At 38.2% G+C, this 24,481-nt stretch overlaps 1 protein-coding gene across 3 annotated transcripts in view; it reads left to right on the top strand.

The window, feature by feature from the left end:
- Nucleotides 1–4,752: 4,752 nt before the first annotated feature.
- LOC149265808 (nucleoid-associated protein At2g24020, chloroplastic-like) overlaps nt 4,753–24,481 on the top strand; it is a 235,006-nt gene continuing 215,277 nt past the window's right edge. Inside the window, exons 1-2 of one of the 3 annotated variants that reach the window (XM_089429745.1) lie at nt 4,753–5,040; nt 6,843–6,887. In XM_089429745.1, the coding sequence (XP_089285871.1) occupies nt 4,959–5,040; nt 6,843–6,887 (127 nt within the window). In that variant the 5' untranslated portion in view covers nt 4,753–4,958. The remainder of the gene's footprint in view (nt 5,041–6,842; nt 6,888–24,481) is intronic. The other 2 variants (XM_089429746.1, XM_089429747.1) reach the window with 2 other exon arrangements.

The raw sequence follows: 24,481 nt of genomic DNA, 5'->3' as shown, positions 1-24,481 counted from the left end.
TTCATCATATAAAGGCATGCAACCAGTGTCATGAAGGCAGGAATTAACTTATTTTCAAAAAAATTGCTTTGTGTATCTTTAGAAGTAGTGTAGCTAATGTCAATAAGGGCTAACTATCATCATAGAGTGCCCAATAGATGTTACAAGGGAAGCACAATTAAGACATCACAAGCTTGATAAGAAGGGGTAGAAGGTTGTGAAACTTAATACTTCAAGACAAAAACTTGACACATGTATCAACAAATTAAAACTACAATTCTTATGGTTAAAGAGAGGTTCCAAAACCAAAGCATGGGAGAAATTTTGGAAGTGGGTTGTAGCAGCTACAACAGACACACTGAAGACCCAATTATTAAGATGGACTCCAAATTTGGAGGTATATAAGTGAAAAAACTTGACTAGTTATTTATCATTAAAAGAGCGAAAATAATTAGTCAAGTGAAAAAACACTCTAGAGTGGACTCACTTAGAAACCAGGTCCCAAGTTACTTGCGTCTGTTACATAAATTCATCATGTTAGAGTTCATTTATTACAATTTCGTTACAAAATTTGAGAGAATAAAGTAGAAGAGGAGAGAGAAGAAGGGGCAAAAATTCCTTGTTGGACTTTTGATCTTTTTGAAAATTTATCAAGTGCCTTGTGCATTAGGTCATGTGGTCTTCACATCCTGCTAGGTGGAACTTATTAGGTAACAAATCCCACTAGGGAACCTGCATCACAATTATAAATGATAGTAGATTAACAAACAATGAAGTGAGTGAGAGTTGGGAATTCAACATCAGTGTAGTCACCAATCCTTTTGGTTTGTTTTTCCATGTCAATGGGCAAAATCAAACTTCTTGTCGAATTAACTGCATCATCATAAGATAATAGAGATGGCTAAGGTTAGAACGAAATATAATATAACTTGCAAAATCAACAACAAATGGATCAACATGTGAATGAGCAAAAACACATAAGAAATAAGATAATAGAAAGCAAACTCTTGATTTGATTGATAATGGAGCACAATCTTGTTAGTTATTGAATAAGACACAAAAGAGGATTGGGTTAAGGAATGTGAACCCACTCTAATCCCCTCGAGGAAGGTCCTCAAAGTCAAGAAGTTTGCAAGCTCTTTCAATCATGAAAAACTTGTTAAATGGTGATGTTAACACATGCAATTCCTTAAGAGTTGTGGGAACTCTTAACAAAAATTAAGCAGTACAACATTACACTTAATTCTCATGTGAAATGCTTGGTCGTGGCATGGTAATTATAGATTCTTTTCAGCTCCATAAAAGCTAGTCCAAGTGTGAATGGAGCTTAAAGCAATTGAGAATTCCCATGATTGAAGGGACCTTTGGGTTACCAAAGGACCATTCATCATTGATCTTGTTAAGCTTGACGTTGACTTTTGATGGGATTTCGGTATTTTAGCACCAAAAGTTGGTGAGGTTTCTTCTTTTACATATCCACAAAATTATTGAAGAAACAATTGCGTGGATAGCACAAAAGCCTTATTACAAGTTTGTGTAGATGGATTAAAACCCACTTTTATATAGTTTTTGATTGCCGTGGTTAGATTTTGCCATATTATGTCGATGGCCTTTTTGACAATCACTTATGTTATGTTGTGAGTATTTTTATATGATAACACATATGCTTTGAGAGAACAACTCAATCATAAATGTCTTTTCCAAAAGGGAGTGGATTCATAAGTAGGTCTTTTGACGATGACTATAACTCAAGATGATGAGTTCTCCTTTATCCTCCTTATACATATCTTCATAGAGTTTGTTTTTTCTTTGTTTTTCTCCTAGATTAATAAGTTTATAGCTGTTATATTATCATGGGTCCATACATGTATAGGGGCAATTTTTATCATGATGCTAATTGGTAAATGCTTAGCTAGATGCCAAACAATTTTCTTCCATTAAGGTAGTTATGGGCATTATGTTGATTTAGTCAAAGTCTAATAAGTGGTTTGGTTTTGTAGGTTCTACAAGTAAATGCATGCTCAATCTCATAGTGGTAACAAAAAAACAATGTAACATGAAAACGATCATGCCTAGACCCAAATTTATAGAATGATTACCATGATGAATCCAAATAATTGTACATTAACATTTTATCTACTATATAGTAAATACATGTCCTTTTCTAAACTAGTCTTTGAAGCCATGGTTGTAAACACAAACCATTAGGGCAATGTGTTCTATTTTTTACATGCATCCCTGTCACTACTAAAGTACCAAACTACGAGCAAAATCTTGTCACAAATTACAAAGCAGTACAATAGCATAAGAACATCATTTTTACCCTCTAGCTACATTGGTATAAATCCAAATTGTTTAGATTCATGGAAGATGGTGAAATTATTGCTGAACTAGACTGACATATTGTTCCTAGCAACTAGGTTCTTGCACTTATTAGTTGAAACCTAAAAAACAAATACTAATCATAACTGAAACTAAAACACGCATAAGAATTAGAATATCAAGGAGCTTACATAATTATTAATGATATTTACTCTTGGGTGCTCATGACATATACATGCAACTTGTTTGCATCCTTAACTTAATGAAGGATTGGACTAGCAATAACATTTCCTTATTCCTTGTTCCTGTCACCAAGAACAAAACAATATTATTGAAATAAATGTTTCCTAAATGTCCTAGTCATCACTTGACATGTGTCAAATTTGGGTTTTGTAGGCCCGTATAGGAAATGCATGCCATTTCTTTGTCTCACCATGATAAGACATCTTGAATTGAATTTTCAAAGAGCCATAGATGAGTCCATTATCACATCCTTAATACCTTATACAAGACATGATAAAAATGATAAAATTTCCTTCCCAACAAACCTCTCTAGCAATGGAAAGCATTCAAAGATTGGTTTTGTAGGCTTATCCAAGCAAATGCAAACCTTGTATCACTACAATAATAGGTTAAAGATCATGTCTAGACCCAAATTACAGAATGGTTAGCATTTGGAAACTAGAGAAATTATACATTAACATTTCCTTGGTCCATGCTTTGTTCCACTACAGAACAAGTATAATGCCAAAGAATGGAACCCATTCTTTTCCTAGCGGTTTAGTATTTAACATAGGCTAATAGCTATTTAAGGTTAGGGTTTTAATTTCCTCAACACTTAATAAATGATAAGGTTTTGGAAATTTTAGAATTTTCTTGAAAGTCAACATGTGGTTACCCCAACATTTGTGCATAATAGGGGTTAATATGGCACCCACTTGTACCATTACAATTAACAAGGTAGGTCAACTCATAATTTGCACATATGAACTTTTATTGAGGTGATTTTTGCGTTATTGGAAAGGTCTTGATGCGTAGATCAACATCAAAGGCATGGGCATAAGTTTTGGACATTACAATCCTCCATTAATTCCATTTGATGCTTCAAAATGACCTTAGAAGGTTCCATACCTCAATTTCCCAAACTGGGGCCTACCACTAAAATGGACCCTACAAGCTAATTCCTCCAACTTTTCCACCTATAAAGTACCAAGATAGATAACAAACCATATAGTGATCCAATCCAAATCAATCATCATCATTGTAACAAAAAATCTATTCACTCCATATTTGAACTATGTAAATGTACAAGTAGTTTCATCAAGGATGTTGGAGTTGAGAGATGTTATTCTCTTGGAGGGAATTATCACCATTTTGAACTAGAATTTCGTTCATCCCCTTATTATCAATTATCTAGGGGCATTAGTGCAAGTAATGGTTGTATTCACCGCAAAGTGTGCACAGGAAGTTGGTTTGAAGATTGTTTTGGTTTTTTCCTCTTGTTCGGGTAAGAAAGAAATAGTTATAGTGAAGTGTCCTTGGGGCAATTCAAATAAGACCGCAATTATTGGTCTCAAGTTCTTTTGCAACTTGTGAAAGTCACCTAGCGATAATCCTAGGTTTTGGTCACTAACATATCCTCCCAAATGTAATGGATTTTGATTTGCAATTTGCTTTAGAATATATATCCCGAGAAATTTTTCAAGGCTCATGGTTGTATCAACATGTCCTTGACAACAATAAAACTCAGAGGGAAAGAACAATTATTCCTTCGTGACACTTAACTATTTTCATCTTCTTTAATATTTAACTCTTATAAAATGCTAACAAATGTTTATTTTTTCCAACAAACTAGTTAATATTTTATTTTTAAATCATTACTAATTTTACTAACAAATTGGTTAATATTTTAACTTTAAATCATTGATGATTTAAAGTTTAACTTTGTTTTTTTGTTTGACCATGGTGAATCAACAACTCTTTGGAGTAATCTGGGCAAGGCTACCAAATATACTAGGAATATATGACTTAGCAAGAACTGAGATGTCCTGTATTGACCACGAATGGAGTAGACTCCTTGGGGTCACCTATTCCTCTAGTCTCATCACAATAGGCTTAACATGTCATTTCGAGAAAATGACTATTTGGGATCACTTTTTCCTCTAGTCTCATCGCAATACACTTAACTTGTCATTTCGAGAAATCAAATCCAAGTAATAATGGAGTTAACAACCCACCTCAACCACTCAATCTACCTTTACTTGACAAATTTAACTTTAACTTCGATTTTATCAATCTACCCCTACACAATCACACTCACATTATAACAACAATGACAAAACCAATAATAATATATGCTTAGTAAAGAGTGCGAAGCCGACGTTTCTATGCTATATAGCATATCTATCTAGAAAGCCATTGAAATGATTGACAAAATTAATTGAAATGAACCAATTTGTTGGAGTTGCTCCACTTTGTCAAAACCAGAATAAACAGCCACACGGAGAGCAGTGAAATGCGCACATAAAAAAATTAATTGAAACGCGGAAGCAAATGAAATTGAATAACACACGAGGTAATAAAGTGTAGTCCAATCACTAGGAAGGGTGGAAGTCTATCTTCTTCTGCTCGGTGTCCGTTTTGTTGCAGGACGCGGAATGGCCTCTTCTGCTTCTTGTATGTCCGCCTACACTGGAACGCTGTATCGCCTTCCTTCTGCGGATTCATTGGCATCTCATCGTAAGTCGTATTATTCTCTCATGGTTAGCGCTAGTCCTCCGTGAAGTTCAGGGTTTTGCAGTTAATTTGAGTAGTTATTATCCATATCGGAACCCAAATTTTATTTGAATGTTATTCTGTTCAAACGATGGATCAATTTATCTAGCGTATGTTCTAGTTTGGAAATTTATTTGTCATCGTAAGTTGCTGCCTTTGTCCTAATGGCCCGTGGAAGGCGAGTGCCTACCAGCGGTTCGATTTCGATTCCCGGGGTGTCATGTTTGTTTAAGGCAATGCTTAACATTAGAATATAGAGTGAAAGTGTATAAGAGTGAGGGCCAGAGCGAGGGCCAGAGATGAGTATAAATCTAATGTGGGTAACCTAGGCAGGCAGTAGGCCCCGGATACAATTTTTAATTTAAGTATCTACGCAGACAGTAATGGTCTAGCGAGGCATATGACAATGTTTTTAGCAAGTTGCTTTCAGTTTTCTAGGACGAAATATATTCGACCAACTTGGTCTATAGGAAAATCTCAGGCAGTTCCCTGTATACATGGATTGCCTCCAGTCCAAACCTGTTGGTACTGATTACAGTGTCTAATCCGGCAGGGACATCAAGTGAGGCACATGGTAGAGGCATCCAGCTCAGTGAATCGGCTTCAAGATGCCCCCCATGAATATTGAAGCATTCAACCACTCGAGCTAGTTAACTGAGCTATTTTAATCGAGAATTTGATCAAGGATGTGTGGTTTCTAAGATCTTGGTTTTTTTGTTTATTTGTAATGGGTTAACAGGTTGCAAAGTCTAGGAGGAGGTGCTTTTCATCCTTTATGGCTTTGGGTTATACATTTTGCACAAGTTCTTTCTTCCCATATGGTTTTGGATTGTGTCCACCATTTTGTTTGTCCGGGAAGGTCATGTGAATTTGTCCTGAACTTTTCAACGTTGATCTTCCTTATGTTTGTGTTTAATGTTCTTTGGGATCAACTTGGTTGATAGGATCTCTTCTTGGAAACAAATTTGGAGAATAGATTTAATCAGAATTTAATTGGGAACTTAATCAAGGATGTTGGGTTTTGAAGATCTCGAAATTTGTATTTATTCCAGTGGGTTAATAGGTTATGCAGTCTAGGAAGAAGTACATTTCATCCTCTATGGCTTGAGTTACACAATTGTAGAGTTTCTTTCTTCCCAGGTGGTTTGGGGTTGTATCCAACATCCGATTTTGTTTTGAAGGTCACGTGGTTTCTTCTTTTTCTAGCTTGTATTAGTATATGTGTTTATTTTTAGCTTTTGATGGTCTTTGAGACCAACCTGGTCTATACGACCTTTTCTTAGAATCAAAATTCAAAAAGGAATTTATCCACAATTTAATTGGGAATTCGGTCAAGGATGTGGGGTTTTAAGATCTCAATTACTGTACTTATTTCTAATGGTTTAGGAAGTACTAGTTTCTCTATTGAACTCCTATGTCTAGTGTTTTCACACTCGGATCAAGTTTACTTAGACTTGGTCAACTTGACCACCACTCGTATTGAACTTGGCCAATGAATCGGTTTGGAGGGCCATTTTGGTATTGAACTAGTGGAGTCAAAGTTTGACTAGGTTGGTTTCGTACCAAATCGACCCTACTTGGCTGAGTAGCTATTAGAGCCTAGTATAGCTGACTCAACAATCAAAATTCAATTTTTTTATTAAAAAACTTAAGTCTTAAACCCTACTAATGTCGGCAATTAATAGTAATCTTAAATTACTTAAAGTAAAAGGTAATCTTTCCTTACATTTTACTTAAATTTTAAACATTATCGTTAATTGTTTCAGGAAGCTCGAGATTTGTTCCAACCTCATTGGACTTCATATGGAGAAGTAAGATTTCACATCCCATTCAAAATTCAACATTTTTTTTTTTGGTTTGAAGAAAAATTGATCATTGGATTCCATCATGTATGATGCTATGGGGCGTTTAATCAAGAGCACCAAGCCCTTTATGTACCTTGATGTTGATGGTAAACTCTATCAGGGCCCTAGCAAAAATATACCCTTCACTCAAACGAAAATAATTGGTTAGGCATGTTGAGCTTTTTCTACCATATTATAAATCTTGGATTAAGTAGTTTCATCAAAATATGGTGGTGCTGACTGATGTCTCTGTTGTTGCTAGACCCTATGGCAACAATGAGGAAGGATTGTCACTATCACCTCAACAATCTTCGTCCTGCTGTTTAGTGGAATTTCACCACAAGGGAGGCTTCCTTGTATTCACCTATAAGGGTATTCTATTTAGAGGGCTCAAGGTGATATGAATGGCCCAAGGAAAGATACAAGTCGAAATAGGTCTAAATACGCTGTATAAAGAAGTAAGTATTCGAACCCTAGATTAGCTAAGGACTGTTACAAGCTAGGGTTTATTGATATGTAATGTTAGGTCCCTATACTAATAGTGTAGTCCCTTACTGTTTTTAGTGCAACCCCCTTATGGTATTGTTGTGCCCATGTAGTCCCCATGTTGTTATTATTGTACCCCATAAAAGCCCACTATTGTTATTGTTGTGCCCCTACAATATTATTGTTATATAGGCTCTGATTATATTGGGACCACTTAGACTCCTATATACAGAAAGGAGGTTTTGTCATTTGTATCATCCAAGAATTAATCATTTGTGTAATGTAAAGGAGGTTTCCCCCTCGAAGAGGCTTATTTTGAAGTCGTTGATCTATATTTTCTTCTATTTTGTGAGCTGGTTACATAACATTTGGTATCAGAGCTTTGGATTCTAGTGTATCGCTGCTCCAAACAGACCATCATGACTTTTTCGCTATAACTTTTTCTCTACAAAGTTTCAAAAGCTAAAAAAAACCCATTTGAGCTGAAATCAGTTTGAACCTTGTGTCCAAATTTCAGATCTTGTCGGAGATATGATCTGAGGAAGTTAGGGGTTTTGCAAGTTCCAGAATTCCATCTCAAACTGGTAATCGTGGCATTTTCGCTATAATTTTTTCTCCGAAGGTTCAGTCTATGAAACTAAAACCCATTTGAGCCGAAATCTTTGTGAAGCTCAGACTCGAATTTCAGATCTTGTTTCGCTATATTTTCGGAGAACGGTCCAAGTCATTTAGGGTTTTTGTAGATTCCTGAATTACATTCCAAACAGTTGACCTTGGGAAAATCATTATAACTTTCTCTCTGAACATCAGATTGAAATTTCGTAAAAAGTTACAGAAAGAGGACAGGCTGTATTTTTTGTGTATTGTTTTCAGGTCCGAAGGTCGAAACAGTGACACGTGGCACTTCATACAAGTTCACTCTACTGAAAAGTATATAATCAAGCCATCTTGGGAAATTGGGCATAACTCTTTATTGGAGAATCCAATTTCGATTAAACTGGTGGCATTAGAAAGAGGATGCAGAGGGCTACTGCAGGTCGCAATTTCAAACCTTGGAGATCCGAAATTTCAGAGATACAACAGATTCAAGATCGAGCTGCTAAAAGCAAGAAAAAGAATGACTCGAATCAAGAAAATAGAAACACCTAGTAAGCAAAATTGGATGGATGATTTGAAGAATGCGATCGAAGCTAAGATAAATAGTTTTATATGTGCCATGGAAGCTAATATTGATGACAGGGAAGCAGATTTGAAGAAAGGCATAGAAGATTTGAAGAAAGACATGGAAGGTTTGAAGGAAGGTGGGACAAAGCTGCTACAAGAAAGGCCTCTTAATGACGAAAAAGTAGTAGAGGAAACTCATGATGAAAAAAATGTTAATCATGATTTCATAGAATCTAACATTGGATTGAAGACCCACCATATTCCAAAGATCAATATGAGGAAGTTTGATGGCAAGGATCACATAACATGGATACTATAGATGGAGAAATATTTTGATCTACATGATGTGCAATTGTTACAAAAAGTACGTATTGCATCTTTATATTTAGAACCGAATAAATTTTTATGGTATAAAGGGCTTTGTTATCGTAAATCAGTTGTCACCTGGTCAATTTTCACGGAGGAAATGATAACACATCATGAGGATACAAAGAGTAACACCTTCTTTAGCCAATTGATAAATCTCAAACAAAAGGGTTTAATGGCAGAGCACATTGATGACTGTAGAAATTTTGAATAATTTAACACATATTCAACAGAGATTATCCTGATCATGTACTATTGCGGAATACATACACAATACATAAGCTCCTCTACGTTGATCATCAATATAGCAGCATCAATAACAATAAAACATCAAGAGCATTCACACATTAACACAGTATGTAACCTGGGGAAAGCATCTCGCTAAAAACCCCAACTATCTGTATATTAATTATTGAGACCATGTGACATTACAAAGTACAATGCTTATCACAAGCAATCTAGTACCAACTCCACCTGTTACACACAATACAGCTCAGATCTGATCTCCAAATCTATTCCACTGCTTGCCTGCCTCCATTGCTCAATACCTGCTCAAGAATTGATGAGAATGGCTTACCAAACTCGTATTTCACCTCAAAATAATCACTCACACTTTGTTGTACGTGAGCAAAGGCTACAATACTGGGCAAATACGTGAGCAAACTCATTGGCATACTCAATCCCTTGATTGTGCAAGATCTGGTGCACAACTATAGTCACAACTGATAGCAATCTGATTCTCTACCACGTGTCCCTGTTGAACTGAACATGCACTGACATGCAACTGAGTTAACTGATGTATTCATTAGTTGCATCATGAGTTAATAATTAGTTTAACAACTCATTATTAGTCTATTTGCAATTAGACTAATTACAACTAGTTTAACTAAGTCAAACTGAACACAACTCCATCAACTCCACAATCAACTCCACCAAACTCAACTGATTGAGTTCTAACTGAAGTCATGCATGCAACAACTCAACTGACTCATAAGAAAAGCGTATTTCCTTCTGACAGCTGCATGTGTCACCTCTGTAGCTCAAACTGAAGTGCTCTAAGAGAATAAGATCAAGTTTATAGTCCAAATATTATTATGAGACAATAATATTTGACTTTTCTATTTTTGACAGCCAGTCTAAAAATAGACTTTGATCACTCACACTGTGATCACTCACACTTTGATAAAAAATAAAAGTCCATCTATTTTTCCCAACTTGACCAATCATCCATAAACAGCAACCTGCAATCCATAGACATGATCCATATGTCTAAAAATAGACATAGTCTAAAAATAGACTTGCGCCAAAAATAGCCTGCGGGCCCACTTAGTGAAGGTGACTCTTTTCACTAAGCTCCATCATCTTGTTGCAATCTCAACAATGACTTCCAAAAATTGAATATAAGGGTAAATGATATTCTAGATAAGCAGATGATTGATGTCTTCGTAGGGACTTTAAAGGATAACATTCCACATGAGGTTCGTCTTTGGGAACCTGATTCATTGGAGAAGGCATTCGGGTTGGCAAGAAAAATTAAAAGCAAAAGTATGGCAACAAGAAATGCTACCATTCACAATTATAAACATGGAAGTGTTGTTGCTCCTAGCCTTCCACAACCTACAAGGTTGACACCACAACAATTGGAAGAAAAAGGAGAAAATGACCTTTGCTACAGTTGTGATAGCAAATACACTAAAGGTCATAAGTGTGCTGAGAAGAAATTATTTTACATTGATTGTGAAGAGGAGGAAGAAAAGGATCAAGAAACGTCAAAAGAAGAGGATATACACTAGGAACCAACCCCAAAGAAAGAAGAAATGAATTCAACCATATTTTGTAATGCATTGGCATGAATTACCACTCCTCAAACTCTCAAGCTAGAAGGACATATCAAGAAGAAAAAGGATAACGTCACTTTCACACAGAATTGAATAAAACAACAGGTAGATCAATCGCAGCGAAAGAAGTTTTGACATAGGTAACTGGGTATTTTTACGACTACAACCATACAGACAATTGTCCCTTAAGCAAGCTAAGAAGGATAATAAATTATCACCAAAGTATTATGGTCCTTATAAAGTGTTGCAAAAGATTGGTACTATGGCATACAAATTGTAGCTTCCTACATCTTCCCAAGTGCTCCCAATTTTCCATGTTTCATGCTTAAAGAAGGTTATAGGTGACAAGGTCCCAGTTCAAACAATATTGTCGGAACTTGACGAAGAAGGAAAAATCATATTTGAACTTGAAGCAGTCACGGAAACAAGAACTCGACAACTATGAAATCGATCAATTTCAGAGTATCTCATCAAGTGGAAGAACTTACCCACTGAAGATTCCACATGGAAGGACGAGAATTTTATACAGAAGCATCCAGAACTATTCAAGCTTTGAGGACAACACTTTTTGAAGGAGAAGGGCATGTTAGGTCCTTATACTACTAGTGTAGCCCTTTATTATTATTAGTGCAACCCCCTTATGGTATTGTTGTGCCCATGTAGTCCCCAGGTTGTTATTATTGTGCCCTATAGAAGCCCACTATTGTTATTGTTATGCGCCTACAATATTATTATTATGTAGACTCTGATTATATTGGGACCATTTAGACTCCTATATATAGAATGGAGGTATTGTCATTTGTATCATCCAAGAATTATTCATTTGTGTAATGTAAATGAGGTTGCCTCCTTGAAGAGGCTTATTTTGAAGTCATTGATCTATCGTTTCTTCTTTTTTGTGAGTTGGTTACATAACATGTAATGATAAAGGGGTATCTAGACATGTAGAAGTCAAAGAAAGGGTTTCTGTAATGATTAAAATCCCCAAAGTAATAGGGGAACCCCTCGAATAGGCTTCATGTTGAAGCTAGGCTAGGGATTAGGGTATTAATGGCACAAAGGAGTTTATGAAGGATGATGCCATCCCTACTTAGGGAGGTTTTACCACACTTAATGCTAGATTTTGTGATTAGAATTTTTATGGAGGCAAACCCACACGCATCCCACTCAAACTCACCCTTATGACAAATCGACCCTAGAAGAGCCCTGACAATTTTCCTTAAAAAGGCTAAGAGAGATAAGAAAGGAAAAATTTTAAGTTAATTTTTGATCAACACAACCTTGGCTAGTGCGCACTCTTACTTGGGCTAATGGAGTTTTAGGGAATTTTTTTAACAAAAGATGAAAATTGACTAGAGTAATGGGGGGAAAATAATTCTTCTCTTGCAAAACCCTAGCTATCTCTTTTGTGTGGGGAGAAATTAAATATAGAAGATGCACCCTAGGAGTTCTTCTATAGGTTTCAAGAAAGAATAATTCTAAAATGCAAAATTTCACCAAGATTTCCAATAAACAATGAGCATTTAGTCATGGAGAATTTAGAAACCATAGCGTAAATTCATTCACATGTAAAATATTAAAAAATCAGCAATAAGCTCACAAATTCTTCTAAGAAAGATTTCCTTCAATCCAAAAAATTTGTCTCTAATGCAAAAATCAATCTCTAATATAAAGATGCTCCACAAAAATCACATTTTTACCAAGTAGCGAAATAAACAAGGCAATTCGCTAAGGAAGCGGAATTCACATGTGTGATGATGAAAAGAAGTGGAGGGACCCTCTATTTATATGAGGTCTATCCCTTCACTTTTACAAATAATTAAGCCTACAAGCCCTAAAACAAGTTTGACTCTGAGTGTTTGATAAGACAAGGGGTTACAAGCCAATCCCATAGCTCAAAATGAGAAATAGTGCCATAAATATCCTCCGAAAGCATGATGTTATCTCCTTTTTGAGTAATAAATGCCACAACAAGGTGTGGAATGGGCTAAGGAGATGTCCTGTCATCATAATCAACCCCAAATCTTAAGGGGAAGCTTCAAGAAGTGTTTCAAAGTGCCTCTATGTCCAAAAACAATGCTTTGGGTGCCCTATGTCATCCTCTCAATGGCTAGATGGGTGACGTCTCCCTCTCTCTCTCTCTAGCATTGGGGCTCCAAGAATGAGTACAAGTCCTCCCTTGTCATCTTGGGGATGAGTATCATCATCAAGACTATGGAACAAGCAACGCACATCAAATCGTTTCAAAGCGAGCTCGGGGGTGTCCTGGGTCTATTGGATACAATATCAAGTAAATCCAACACTTTGTATGAGGAGCTCAACGTTTCACATATGGAACCATCAAAGTGCCCAACGCTCTACTCTGCAGTGGCAATGGTGCATCTACAAGGTCATCACTGCTCTTTGGAAGGTGCAAAATTGCTCGGGCATGTTGTGTAGTGGAGTGATGTAATGTGCCCTTAAAGGTCTCTGCTGCTATGTGAAGAACCACCTCGCAAAACCATCTCAAGATCAAGTGAAAGTCACCATTGCTGCTATGTGAAGAACCACCTGTCAAAACCATCTCAAGATCAACTGAAATTCACCAATCATTAGGGACAATGACCATAGATGCATCATAGTGGCTTAATTGATAAGGGAGCAATAACACTTCAAAGTTTCAAACTAATATCACCTTCAAATACCTAACTAGACCAAGTCCCATAAAAGTGTTCCCTACTTATGTTAATGATGGCTAGATGGTCAACTCTATTGGTTTTTTCCAACCCTTAAGGGAAGTGACAGGTCCTAGGTTAACCTTTCAATCCATTGGTGCTTGTGATAATAGTGACAATGGAGGGGGGGGACTTTGGGGCAAGGTGCCATGGTCATGGAACCAGTTGAATGATTGCACATGATTGTAAGATTGTTAAAGTACCTGCTGAATGATGACTCACCTTACTTGAAGAAGAATGCCAGATGGTGAGAGGTGTCTGACAGGTGCAAATGGTGGAGGATCATGGCATAATATCATGTATTGAGCATTGTAGGGTTGCTGGTTGGCTGGATTCGAAAGGAGAAATTTTTTCTCCCATGGGGTTACCCACATTTTGGTGGGTAACATCTAGCTCCAACTCAGAGACATGTGCTCATTGTAGAGTGCATGATCCATATGCTTGAATAGGGAGTGCATGAGAACCCCAACCATCCCTGGGCTTGTAGACCTGTTACTTGTACAGTCAAAACAACTTGTTGATAGGAAGTAGGGTGTTGATTGTCACCTTTGCAATTATAGTTGTTGGAATTTCTAAGTCTAACTGTTAGAAATACTTCCTGTTCTTTCTGATTTATTTCTTCCTACTTTTTTTGTTAATTAACAAGTTATTTACCATGTAAATACTGAAAATAAATACAAGTACAGTCTCAACACATACAAATCATCAACTGAAGGAAAAACAAGCACACAAGTGACATCGTTATTTTTGGACCAATGTCCCCGGAAAAACCCAATGCAGGAAAACCGGTGTAGCTATCTGAGGGTTTTATTATTAAGCAGTTTCAGAATAGAATTTGGGTGCCAGGAATGGCTCACCCAACGGAGAATACCTTCGGCAGTTGTACCTCTTAATTGGAGACAGATATTAGCCCCAATCAGCCCCACGAAATCTCCCAGCGTCAACCTCTAGGGTCTGCGTCAGCCTCTCTGGACCAGTGTCTGCCCAACGTCAGCCTCTCTGGGCTCTGCGTCAGCCTGTGGAGCCTCTGCGTCTCCCACGCTGGCCCTCCTCAGGCTCTGCGCAGCTCCTGGATGCCTTTGCGTGGCCTCTGACTGCCTCTGCGTGGCCTCTTGCTACTTCTGCGTGGCCTCTAGCTGGCTTTGCGTCAACCCTCTCTTGGCTTTTGCGCTGATGCTTTCGGTACTATCTCTGCCTCTCTGCTACGACATTCACTGCCTCTCAGCTGCAACTTTGATCACTCCTTCGTTTTCCTCAGGAAGCCCTGCCCCAGAAAATCGAATTCTTGATGAACTTGGTGTGTTCTCCAAGTGACCCTCAAGCCTCCTCTTATGCTTTTCTCGTTGATAATTCAACGGCCAAGATTAAGTCCCTAATCAACGGCTAAGATTAGATCTGGCTTGATCCATGACTTTTGGACCATTCTAACTCAGTTTTATATTAATTCACATTAATATTTTATTTTCCCTAAGTTTAGACTTAGGGACTCCATTAAAAATATTAATTATTGTAATATCTCCCAAACTGGTTAGATTCTGCCCAAACCATTTATGGGTCTTGGAGATCTCATGTGTTTCAGCCTCTCCACCAATTTTTGTGGCTAGAGCACATTCGATGCTACCCCAAATCAACACTCCCTCTAGTAATACTCCTCACGGAGCATCACCCCGATCATCCTGCATCGGTCCCTGTGCTGATGCTAGGCCTTCTGCCCAACATCCTCTGCACTGCTGCATTGCTACCCATGGCCCTGCCACTGCGATCGCTGCATATGTATGACAACTCCCTCAGCATCCGTGCTGCTGCCCATAGCCCTGCCATTGCCACTGCTGCATCTGCACTGCAACCCCTCTCATCATGTTGCATCGTGTTGCCCATAACACTGCCATTGTTAACTGCTCCAATACAAATCGGTTACTGAGAAGTAAGTAACTGATCTCCCAACTCTGACATCTCCGTTAGGCTAGAAACACTCCTGATGCTGAAGCTCCCTTTGTCACTGACAAGTGCTCCCTCTATTAACCTTTGCACTGCTGCAACATCTCCCTGCATCTCGCACCGTTGCACACCTCCTTGTGCCATCCTGCACTGGTGCAACACTCTCGTGCCTCCCGCACTATTGCATCCTTCTAGCCTCGCGCTGTCCCGGGACTCATGCACTGTAGCACTCTCTGTTGCTCCATCCGCATCCCTCTCTACTGACATTCGCCAGTGTTGCTACTCCTCTTCGGGGTTCCCGTAACAAGGTATAATCCAAGAGGTTGGGTACCTCAAGGATCCTGCCCCTCATCGCCTGTCGTCCGTCTGACTACAACTTGATGTCTCCCCACTTCCTCTCAGGTGGCACATGAGCACTCATGGCACAGTCATCATCTGTCTCCACTTCTTTCTTCGCCCTTGCTGGCATAGCCTTGGTCTCAGAAGCCTCTCCCTTGCTCTTCTTCCTTGGACACTGGCTCACATAGTGACCCAGTTCCCCATAGTGGAAGCATTTGACCTTGGAGAGGTCCTTCTTCTTCCGTTTCTCCTGCTTTCCCTCAGATGCTAGAGCACCGTCCTCCTCTTCCTCCTTGATTTTGAACCCCTTGCCACTGCTTCTCGCCTTGGTTAGCCCTCTAGCACCACCTGGCCTATAGGCTCTGTGCAATCCCGGCACCAGCAAAATCCGCACCACCTGGCCATGGCGTCAATCCTCTCTGACTGAGAAAGATGATCGAGCACTACATAGGTCAGATTTGCTCCTCTCTGCCACTACAGCGATCCTCTTCCTGGCTCGACCCCTTCTTTGTTGTTTTTTCGCTAGGAACAACATCTGTCACTCGGGACAGTTGTTTCTGCTGCTGCTGTTGCTCTGCTCGGCTGACGCCCTCAGTTATCCTGTGATCTGCAACCACACTCTAATACCATGTTGGAATTTCTAAGTCTAACTGTTAGAAATCCTTCCTGTACTTTCTGATTTATTTCTTCCTACTTGTTTTGTTAATTAACAAGTTATTTACCATGTAAACGCTGAAAATAAATACAAGTACAACCTCAACACAAACATATCATCAACTAAATGAAAAACAAGCACACAAGCGACACCATTATTTTTGGACTAATGTCCCCGAAAAAACCCAATGCGGGAAAACCGATGCAACTATCTGAGGGTTTTATTATTAAGCAGTTTCAGAATAGAATCTGGGTGCCAGGAATGGCTCACCCAATAGAGAATGCCCTTGGCAGTAGTACCTCTTAGTCGGAGATAGATATCAACCCCAATCTGCCCCACGAAATCTCCCAGCGTCAACCTCTAGGGTCTACTTCAGCCTCTCTGGCCCAACGTCTGCCCAACGTCAGCCTCTTTGGGCTCTGCATCAGCCTCTGGAGCCTCTGCGTCTCCCACGCTAGCCCCCCTCAGGCTTTGCGCAGCTCTTGGTTGCCTATGCATGGCCTCTGGTTGCCTCTGCGTGGCCTCTGGTTGCTTTTGCGTGGCCTCTAGCTGGCTCTGCGTCAACCCTCTCCCGGCTTTTGCGCTGATGCTCCTGGACCCCGGTACTATCTCTGCCTCTCTGCTACTGCATTCACTACCCCTCAGTTGCAACTTTGATCACTCCTTCTCCAAGTGACCCTCAAGCCTTCTCTTATACTTTTCTCGTTGACAATTCAACGGCCGAGATTAAGTCCCTAATCAACGGCTAAGATTAGATCTGGCTTGATTCATGACTTTTGGACCATTCTAACTCAGTTTTATATTAATGCACATTAATGTTTTATTTTCGTTTTATATTAATTCACATTAATATTTTATTTTCCCTAAGTTTAGACTTAGGGACTCCATTAAAAATATTAATTATTTTAATATCTCCCAAATTGGTTAAATTCTGCCCAAACCATTTCTTGGTCTTGGAGATTTCATATGCTTTAGCCTCTCCACCAATTTTCATGGCTAGAACACATCCGATGCTACCCCAAATCAACATATAAAAAAAAAGTTAGCTAAATACATTATAATTTACTATGCTTACACACTAATGTGAATAATGAATAAAATAGGATGCACACACAATAATGCAAACACACAAATGCAATGCAAGTATCTAGATGTAAATGCATTAGGTTCCACTAAACGAAGTGAGGCACTTGCCTTCCATAGGGAGGACAAAGGCTCATTTTCAAGGTTTGCAATGTAAAAGTAACCTACCCTTACTTTGTCGTGGACCCTAAAAGGACATGGGTTGTGTTCAATAAGGGGTAGGTCCCCAACTTGGAAATCCTTGCCTTGTTTTTGAACACATTGTTTCTTTTTGGTGTTTTGATACGTCCGTTTCTTGCCTTTAGTCATAGGCACTGTTTTGATTTGACAAACATTTCTTGACATCAACTTAATCTGTTTGGGTCTTTCAAGAAATTTTGGTTCAAAGTGTTTCCATTCCACTTGCAGGTTTGAAGGAGATGTGTAAAGTTTGGCTTTACCAGGATGCTTGAGGAATATGAAAGGTTCTATATCTTCAACATGTTTAGGCATGTGTGGCTTTGTATACAAGATAAATGGTTTCCCATCAATAATGGGTATGATAGCACATTACAAATCCATTTGTAGTTGCCCACCTACAGAGGCACACCACTTTCTAGACAAAAGCATGCCCCATGCATCTAGAACATAATTGACTACAATATCCATTAGCACAAAAATGTCTTTGTTAGCGGCTAATAAGACCTTGACATATTATCAAACCATGCACAAGGATAAACTTTGAATTAAAACCCCACACATTCCTATATGGCCTGGTAATTTACATTTCCAACTGGTTCATGACGCTATAAGGCATGACATTTACAGAGGCACATGAGTCAAGCATATAGTTGTGCAATATGAGGTTATTGACCACTAAGGATAATAGGAATGGTGCATGCCATCTGTTTCTTTAATCATCATACATCTTTTGTAGTAAAATAGGAGGGTCCTTATACTTCTCAAGGTTAAGGATCTTTCTAACTTGCCCTCTTTGGGGTTCAAGTTTAGCCAACTCTAGGAGTGGTACAAGCACATTTACTTTTGACAAGACACTTCCTAAGTCTACATCCAAAGACACTCCGTTGTTGGAGTTAGATGTATTTGGATTTGGATGTTTTTAGGGGGTATAGGTGGCCCGACTGTCTTGACTCTGGAGGGATATTGCTATTGCTGCTACTTTCTTGAGGGTGATTTGGTTCACTATTCTTCCTAGAGTAATGCAACCCTTTGAGCTTACCTCCTTCTTCAACATCATTTATTAGCTCATCGTGATCATCACTAAGTTCTTGATTGTTCTCTTCATTCTGTTGTTGAGAAAGGGAGAATGATTAATTAAGCAAGGTAGTAAAAGGAGCATGGTCATTAATCATATTTAGGTGCTCTGGGCTTTCCTCTTCTTCCACTTGGTTATAAGGGCACTCCTCTTGACTATGGAACTCATTACATGTTTGACACCAAGAAAACCCTTCTTGGACAACCACATTAGTTGGGCAAGTGTATTAGGCACATTATGTTGTGAGGTATTCTTGCCATTGTAAGGGTTTCTCTTAGGAGGCCTCTCATTATTAAATTGTGACTTAAGGGGATAGTTTTGTTGGAATCCTCTCTCCCTTTCCAAGATTGAGAGCTTATTCATGATAGCCATATGCCTTGCATCAATTCAGTTGCGACTTTGTCAAATTTTTTTAGCAAAAGCTTATAGGGTGGGGTTAATTTGAGTGCTTGGCTTTGACTTGACTTCAAATTTATCCCTTGGATATGAAAGCATATCAATCTTAGATGAGCTTATTCAATTTTAACGACTAAGGTTTTAGCTTTTTCTAGGCTTTGGGGTCCCTTATCTTTTAAAGTATAGGCCATATGTCTAGGGAAGGCCTTTATGTATTGGTCAAGGATGGTTTGATCAACCAGTCTATATAAGAGAGGGAATTAAGCAATTTGTCAATTTGATGTGTAAACTCCTTAACACTTTCATTCTCAATTTTTTTGGCTCCTTGGAACTTAGTTAAGAGTTGCATGCCTTCTTTAACTGTGGCCCACCTTCTATCAAATACTTGTTGGAAATGGTCCCAGTTTTTAAGACTACTTGTGGGTAAATCTAAGTGCCAATCCCTAACACTTCCTTCCAAGGACAAGGCAAACAACATCATGACAATGTCTTCCTCTTCTATTAATTTTCCACTCACAACCCAGTAAAATTCATGCATATGCTTTTCAACTGTGACAACATCAATTCCATTGAATTTGGGTAGCCATTCTTCATACTTATTGCACCAAGAGGCGCTCTCTAGCCTAGTATAGTAGAGATGTTGTAATGTAATGCCCTGTTAAAATTTTTGACTTGGTCAAATTACATAAAAATAAAAAGAAAATAAAATAAAGTAAAAAAAGTAAGACTATTAATTATATTTATAATTAATAATTAAACCAGCTTAGATCCATCTTAACTCCAAATCTACCAAGCTACAAGAGGGATCAAATATCTTGAGATGCAAACCTCTTTTGTAATGAAAAGAGATTTGATCCCTTTCGATGCTTAGTAGATTCAAAGTTAAGATGGATCTAAGATGTTTAGGCAATTTAGGTGGAGCATCAGGGAACCTACTTACACCCAATGGTTTGAATGCTGCGCTAAGCGATGTCCTAGCCATTGTGTCAAGAGTGGAAGAAGTGTTGAAGAGGCTTCTAACCATAAGAGATTTGGGAGCTATAGGAGAAGTGGAAGTAGTAGTCATCTTGCCGATAATTCTTTTCTTCCTTGGGGCTACGACTTTTGCAGACGAGCTACTAGGGGAAATAGTGGTGTCAGATATTAGAGTCGCCAGATGAGAATCTATGTTGTCATCTTTAGGTTATTATTCTCACCAAATTTTTTTTGAATCTTAGACTTCAAATTACGAGGAGGTTGACTCAACTCGTCCTTGGCAATGACACCAAAAATTTTGCCACAAAATCTAGCAGGCCTTGTGAGGGGAAGGGCCAAACCGTATGGCAACAATGAGGAAGGATTGCAATTGTCACCTCAAAAATCTTCCTCCTGTTGTTTAGTGAAATTTCACAAGGGTGGCTTCCCTGTATTCACCTATAGCCATATTTTATTAGAGGGCTCAAGGTGATATGAATGACCTAGGGAAAGATACATTAAAGCTAAAATAGGCCCATATCTTCTTTATAAAGGAACAAGTACTCTAACCCTCGATTAGCTAACAAGTGCTACAAGATAGGGTTTTATTGTTATGCAATTATAAAGGAATATCTAGACATGTAGAAGTAAAATAAAGGGTTTCCTTAATGATTAATATCAACAAAGTAATAGGGTAAACCCTCAAAGAGGCTTCAAGTTGAAGCTAGGCTAGGGATTAGGGTTTTAATGGTGCAAAGGAGTTTGGAAAGGACGACCTCAACCCTACTTAGGGAAGTGTTACCACATTCAATGATAGATCTTGCATTTAAAGGGTTTATGGGGGCAAACCTTGAAATTTCATCCACAAGCATCCCACTCAAACTCACTCTTATGGCAAGTCGGCCCTAGAAGAGCCCAAGCAGCTTGCCTTAAAAGGCTTAGGAGAGATTAAAAAAAGGAAAATATCTTAGTTTTAATAATTTTTGATCAACACAACCTTGGCCAGTGTCTACTCCTACTTGGGCTAATGGAGATTTAGGGCAATTTTTTAATGGAAGATGAAAATTGGTTAGAGTAATGGGGTAAAAATATTTTTCCTCTTGCAAAACCCTAGCTATGTTTTTTGTGAGGGGAGAAATTAAATAGAGAAGATGCACCCAAGGAGTTCTATAGGTTTCAAGGAAGAATAATTTTAACACGCAAAATTTCACCAAGATTTCCAATAAACAATATACATTTAGTGATGGAGAATCTAGAAACCCTAGTATAAATTCATTCACATGCAAAATATTGAAAAATCAACAATAAGCCTGCAAATTCCTCCAAGAAACCCTTCTTTCAATACCAAAAAGACGTCCCCAATGCAAAAATCAATCTCCAATATAAAGATGCTCCACAAAAGTTACAGGTTTACCAAGTAGTGAAATAGACAAGGCAATTCACAGTTTCTCTAAGGAGGCTGAATTCACATTTGTGATGATGAAAAGAAGTGGAGGGATCCTTTATTTATATGAGTTCTATTCCTTCACTTTTATAAACAATTAATCCTACAAGCCCTAAAAGTTAAAACAAGTTCGACTTTGAGTTTTTGACAAGACAAGGGGTCACAAGTCAACCCCACAACTCAAAATAATAAAATAATGCCATAAATGCCCACATGTATGGGTCAGTATCCTCCAAAAGCATGATGTCATCTCCTTTTTTAGCAATAAATGCCACAATAAAGGTGTGAAATGGGCTAAGGAGATGTCCCATCATCATAATCAACTCTAAATCTTAAGGGGAAGCCTCAAGGAGTGTCTCAAAGTGCCTCCATGTCCAAAAACTATGCTCTGGGTGACTACGTTTTTAGTTTCTATAGCATCAGATGTGTTCTAGCCACAAAATTTGGTGGAGAGGCTAGAATACATTAAATCTCCAAAACCCAGAAATCATTTCTGGAAATTTGACCTAGAGATGATTTAATTAGATTATTAACCAATTTTTTAATGTTTCCTAAGTCTAAACTTAGGAAAATTGGTTAATTAATCAAAATTAATTAAGTCAAGGTGAAAATTGTCTAGAAACTCACACTGATCGATCCAAAAATTATCTAAGCCATCGATTAAGATTTAATCTTGGCTGTTGGAGTCCCAACAGGAAGATATAAGAAGTGATCAATGTGGTGATGGAGAATGCACCACAATGCAGATACTCAGTTGCCCAGAGAATTCGATTTTCTTAGTAGTAGAGACTCAACAGAGAAGATAGATCTAGAGGGTGAGTAGCAGGTGGTAGAGGAGGTCAGCAACATTTCTAGAGGAAGTATTCCAGTGTTGGGAGAGGCAGTGAGAGGTAGGCTGGAATTCCCAGAGGTTTTGCACAAGCACTGCGCAAAGGTTGACGCAGAAGGATCTGCGTGTGGCTAGGGAGGCAATTTCGGGGACAAAAATTAGCTGTGGGGTGAGAGAAAATTCTCACAATAATTTTTCCAGTATTTTTCCTTAGATTAGATTGCCAATAGAGCATCTAAATTATTGTACTCATAATTGCTGCTGAAGAATAATAACAAAACCCTCATCTGTTGCACCGGTTTTCCCAAGTTGGGTTTTTCCGGGGACAATTGTCCAAAAACAACCGTGTTAAATTTTTGTGTGTGCAAGAATTTCTCAACTTCCAGTATTTTATTTTCCACAGTGTTTTTATGGTGAAATTTGCTATAGAAAATGATTTGTTGTTTGTATGCGCAAATAAATTGTAAAATTAAATTAACAATTAGGGGAATAATTTCCAGTTATTGCAATAGATGAAATTTTTGTTGAAATTTGGTACCGGAGGACAGGTGGTTCCCTTAGGCTTTGATCTTTGGCCTAGGGAAAAGTGTCCAAAAGAATTTAATTTTTCTCCTAAAGTGACTTTATAATTTTATAAAGTTAAATCTAATTTAAAAGTGACTTTAAGTGATAAAGTTACTAAGTCTAATTTTAAAGTAACTTTTATAAAGTAAATGAAAAATTAGAAAGGAAAAGTGACTTTGGAAATAAATGACTAAGTGGGTCTTTATTAAAGTGGGGTGAATTAAAAAACAGAAAGTGAGATTTAAATGAGCATTTAATCTCAGCCATTGATCTAAATCTATTTCAGCCATTGGATTTAGAGATCACCCAAAAGTCACTTGGATCACCCAAAAGTCACTTGGAGTTATATTAAAGGAGGAAAAAGAGGAAAATGTCATTCATTCTTTCATGAGCAGATTGGGAGAAGGAGAGCAAGGGAGCAAGAGAGATTTCTGAGCAGGGAGGAGAAGGAGACAACAACTTGGCACACATTCCAAGGCAGCAGTTGAGCAGAGATTTGTACAGCTGATTCAGCACATAGTGAAAGGCAGATTTTTGCACAAAAATCGAGGAGCAGTTTGCTGATTTTTTTGCACACAAAACGGAGGCCGTACAACATTTATTGCTATCCTGTTTGCTGTAATTTCCAGATTGTTGTGAGGCACGGGAAAGGAGATAAGTTGTAAATTTGCTTGCTGATTTTTGCTGAATAATTCTCACTGTAAAAAGGCAATTTTCAGAAATAAAGAAGAGCTCTCAAACTGGTTTTCCCCAAGAGTTGTAGGGGGTTTTTCCAGGGTCAAGTTGACAAAAAATATCAGTGTTCTAATGTGTTTTAATGAATGTTTTTGATCGCTGATTTTTAATTCTGCAATTTCCAGCATTCTGAAAAATTTCCAGAATTTGTGTTTTCAGCAATATTTTTTTTTTTTCAGTCTATTAAATGTATGGTTATGGGAATGGGCATTTAACTACATGGGAGAAATAAGGAGAAACTGAAAACCGGGGTGGGAAAACATAAATTTTTACAGTTGGGTTTTTCTGGGGACAATTGTCAAAAAACAACCGTGTTAAATTTTTGTGTGTGCAAGAATTTCTCAACTTCCAGTATTTTATTTTCCACAGTGTTTTTATGGTGAAATTTGCTATAGAAAATGATTTGTTGTTTGTATGCGCAAATAAATTGTAAAATTAAATTAACAATTAGGGGAATAATTTCCAGTTATTGCAATAGATGAAATTTTCACATGGTATCAGAGCGTGAGTGATTAGCCAGGAAGCTCATAAGTGAAGGGAAGAATTTCGCTGCTCAGAGGGAGTAGTAGGCCGAAATTCTTAGAGGCAACGTAGTGCTTAGATAAACAAGCCGAATTGTTGGGATAGGAATTTGATTTTCAGTTGCAAGGTTGCAGAAAAATTGAGTTGCTCGAGTTAGTGATTCCAGCAGTGAGAGGGAGCAGCAACAACTCTGATTTTCGCTGAGTAGGTTCCTTGGCTGAGTGCCTAAGCAGGCCGAAATTCTTAGAGGCAGCGTAGTGCTTAGACAAACAAGCCGAA

Source organism: Pinus tabuliformis, chromosome 6 (genome assembly GCF_031772625.1).
Source record: "Pinus tabuliformis cultivar Carrire ecotype Pingquan chromosome 6, CPIR1, whole genome shotgun sequence".
In the NCBI taxonomy this organism is placed as follows: domain Eukaryota; kingdom Viridiplantae; phylum Streptophyta; class Pinopsida; order Pinales; family Pinaceae; genus Pinus; species Pinus tabuliformis.
The sequence above is the reverse complement of the archived record's forward strand: the minus strand, read 5'-3'. Positions and strand labels throughout refer to the sequence as shown.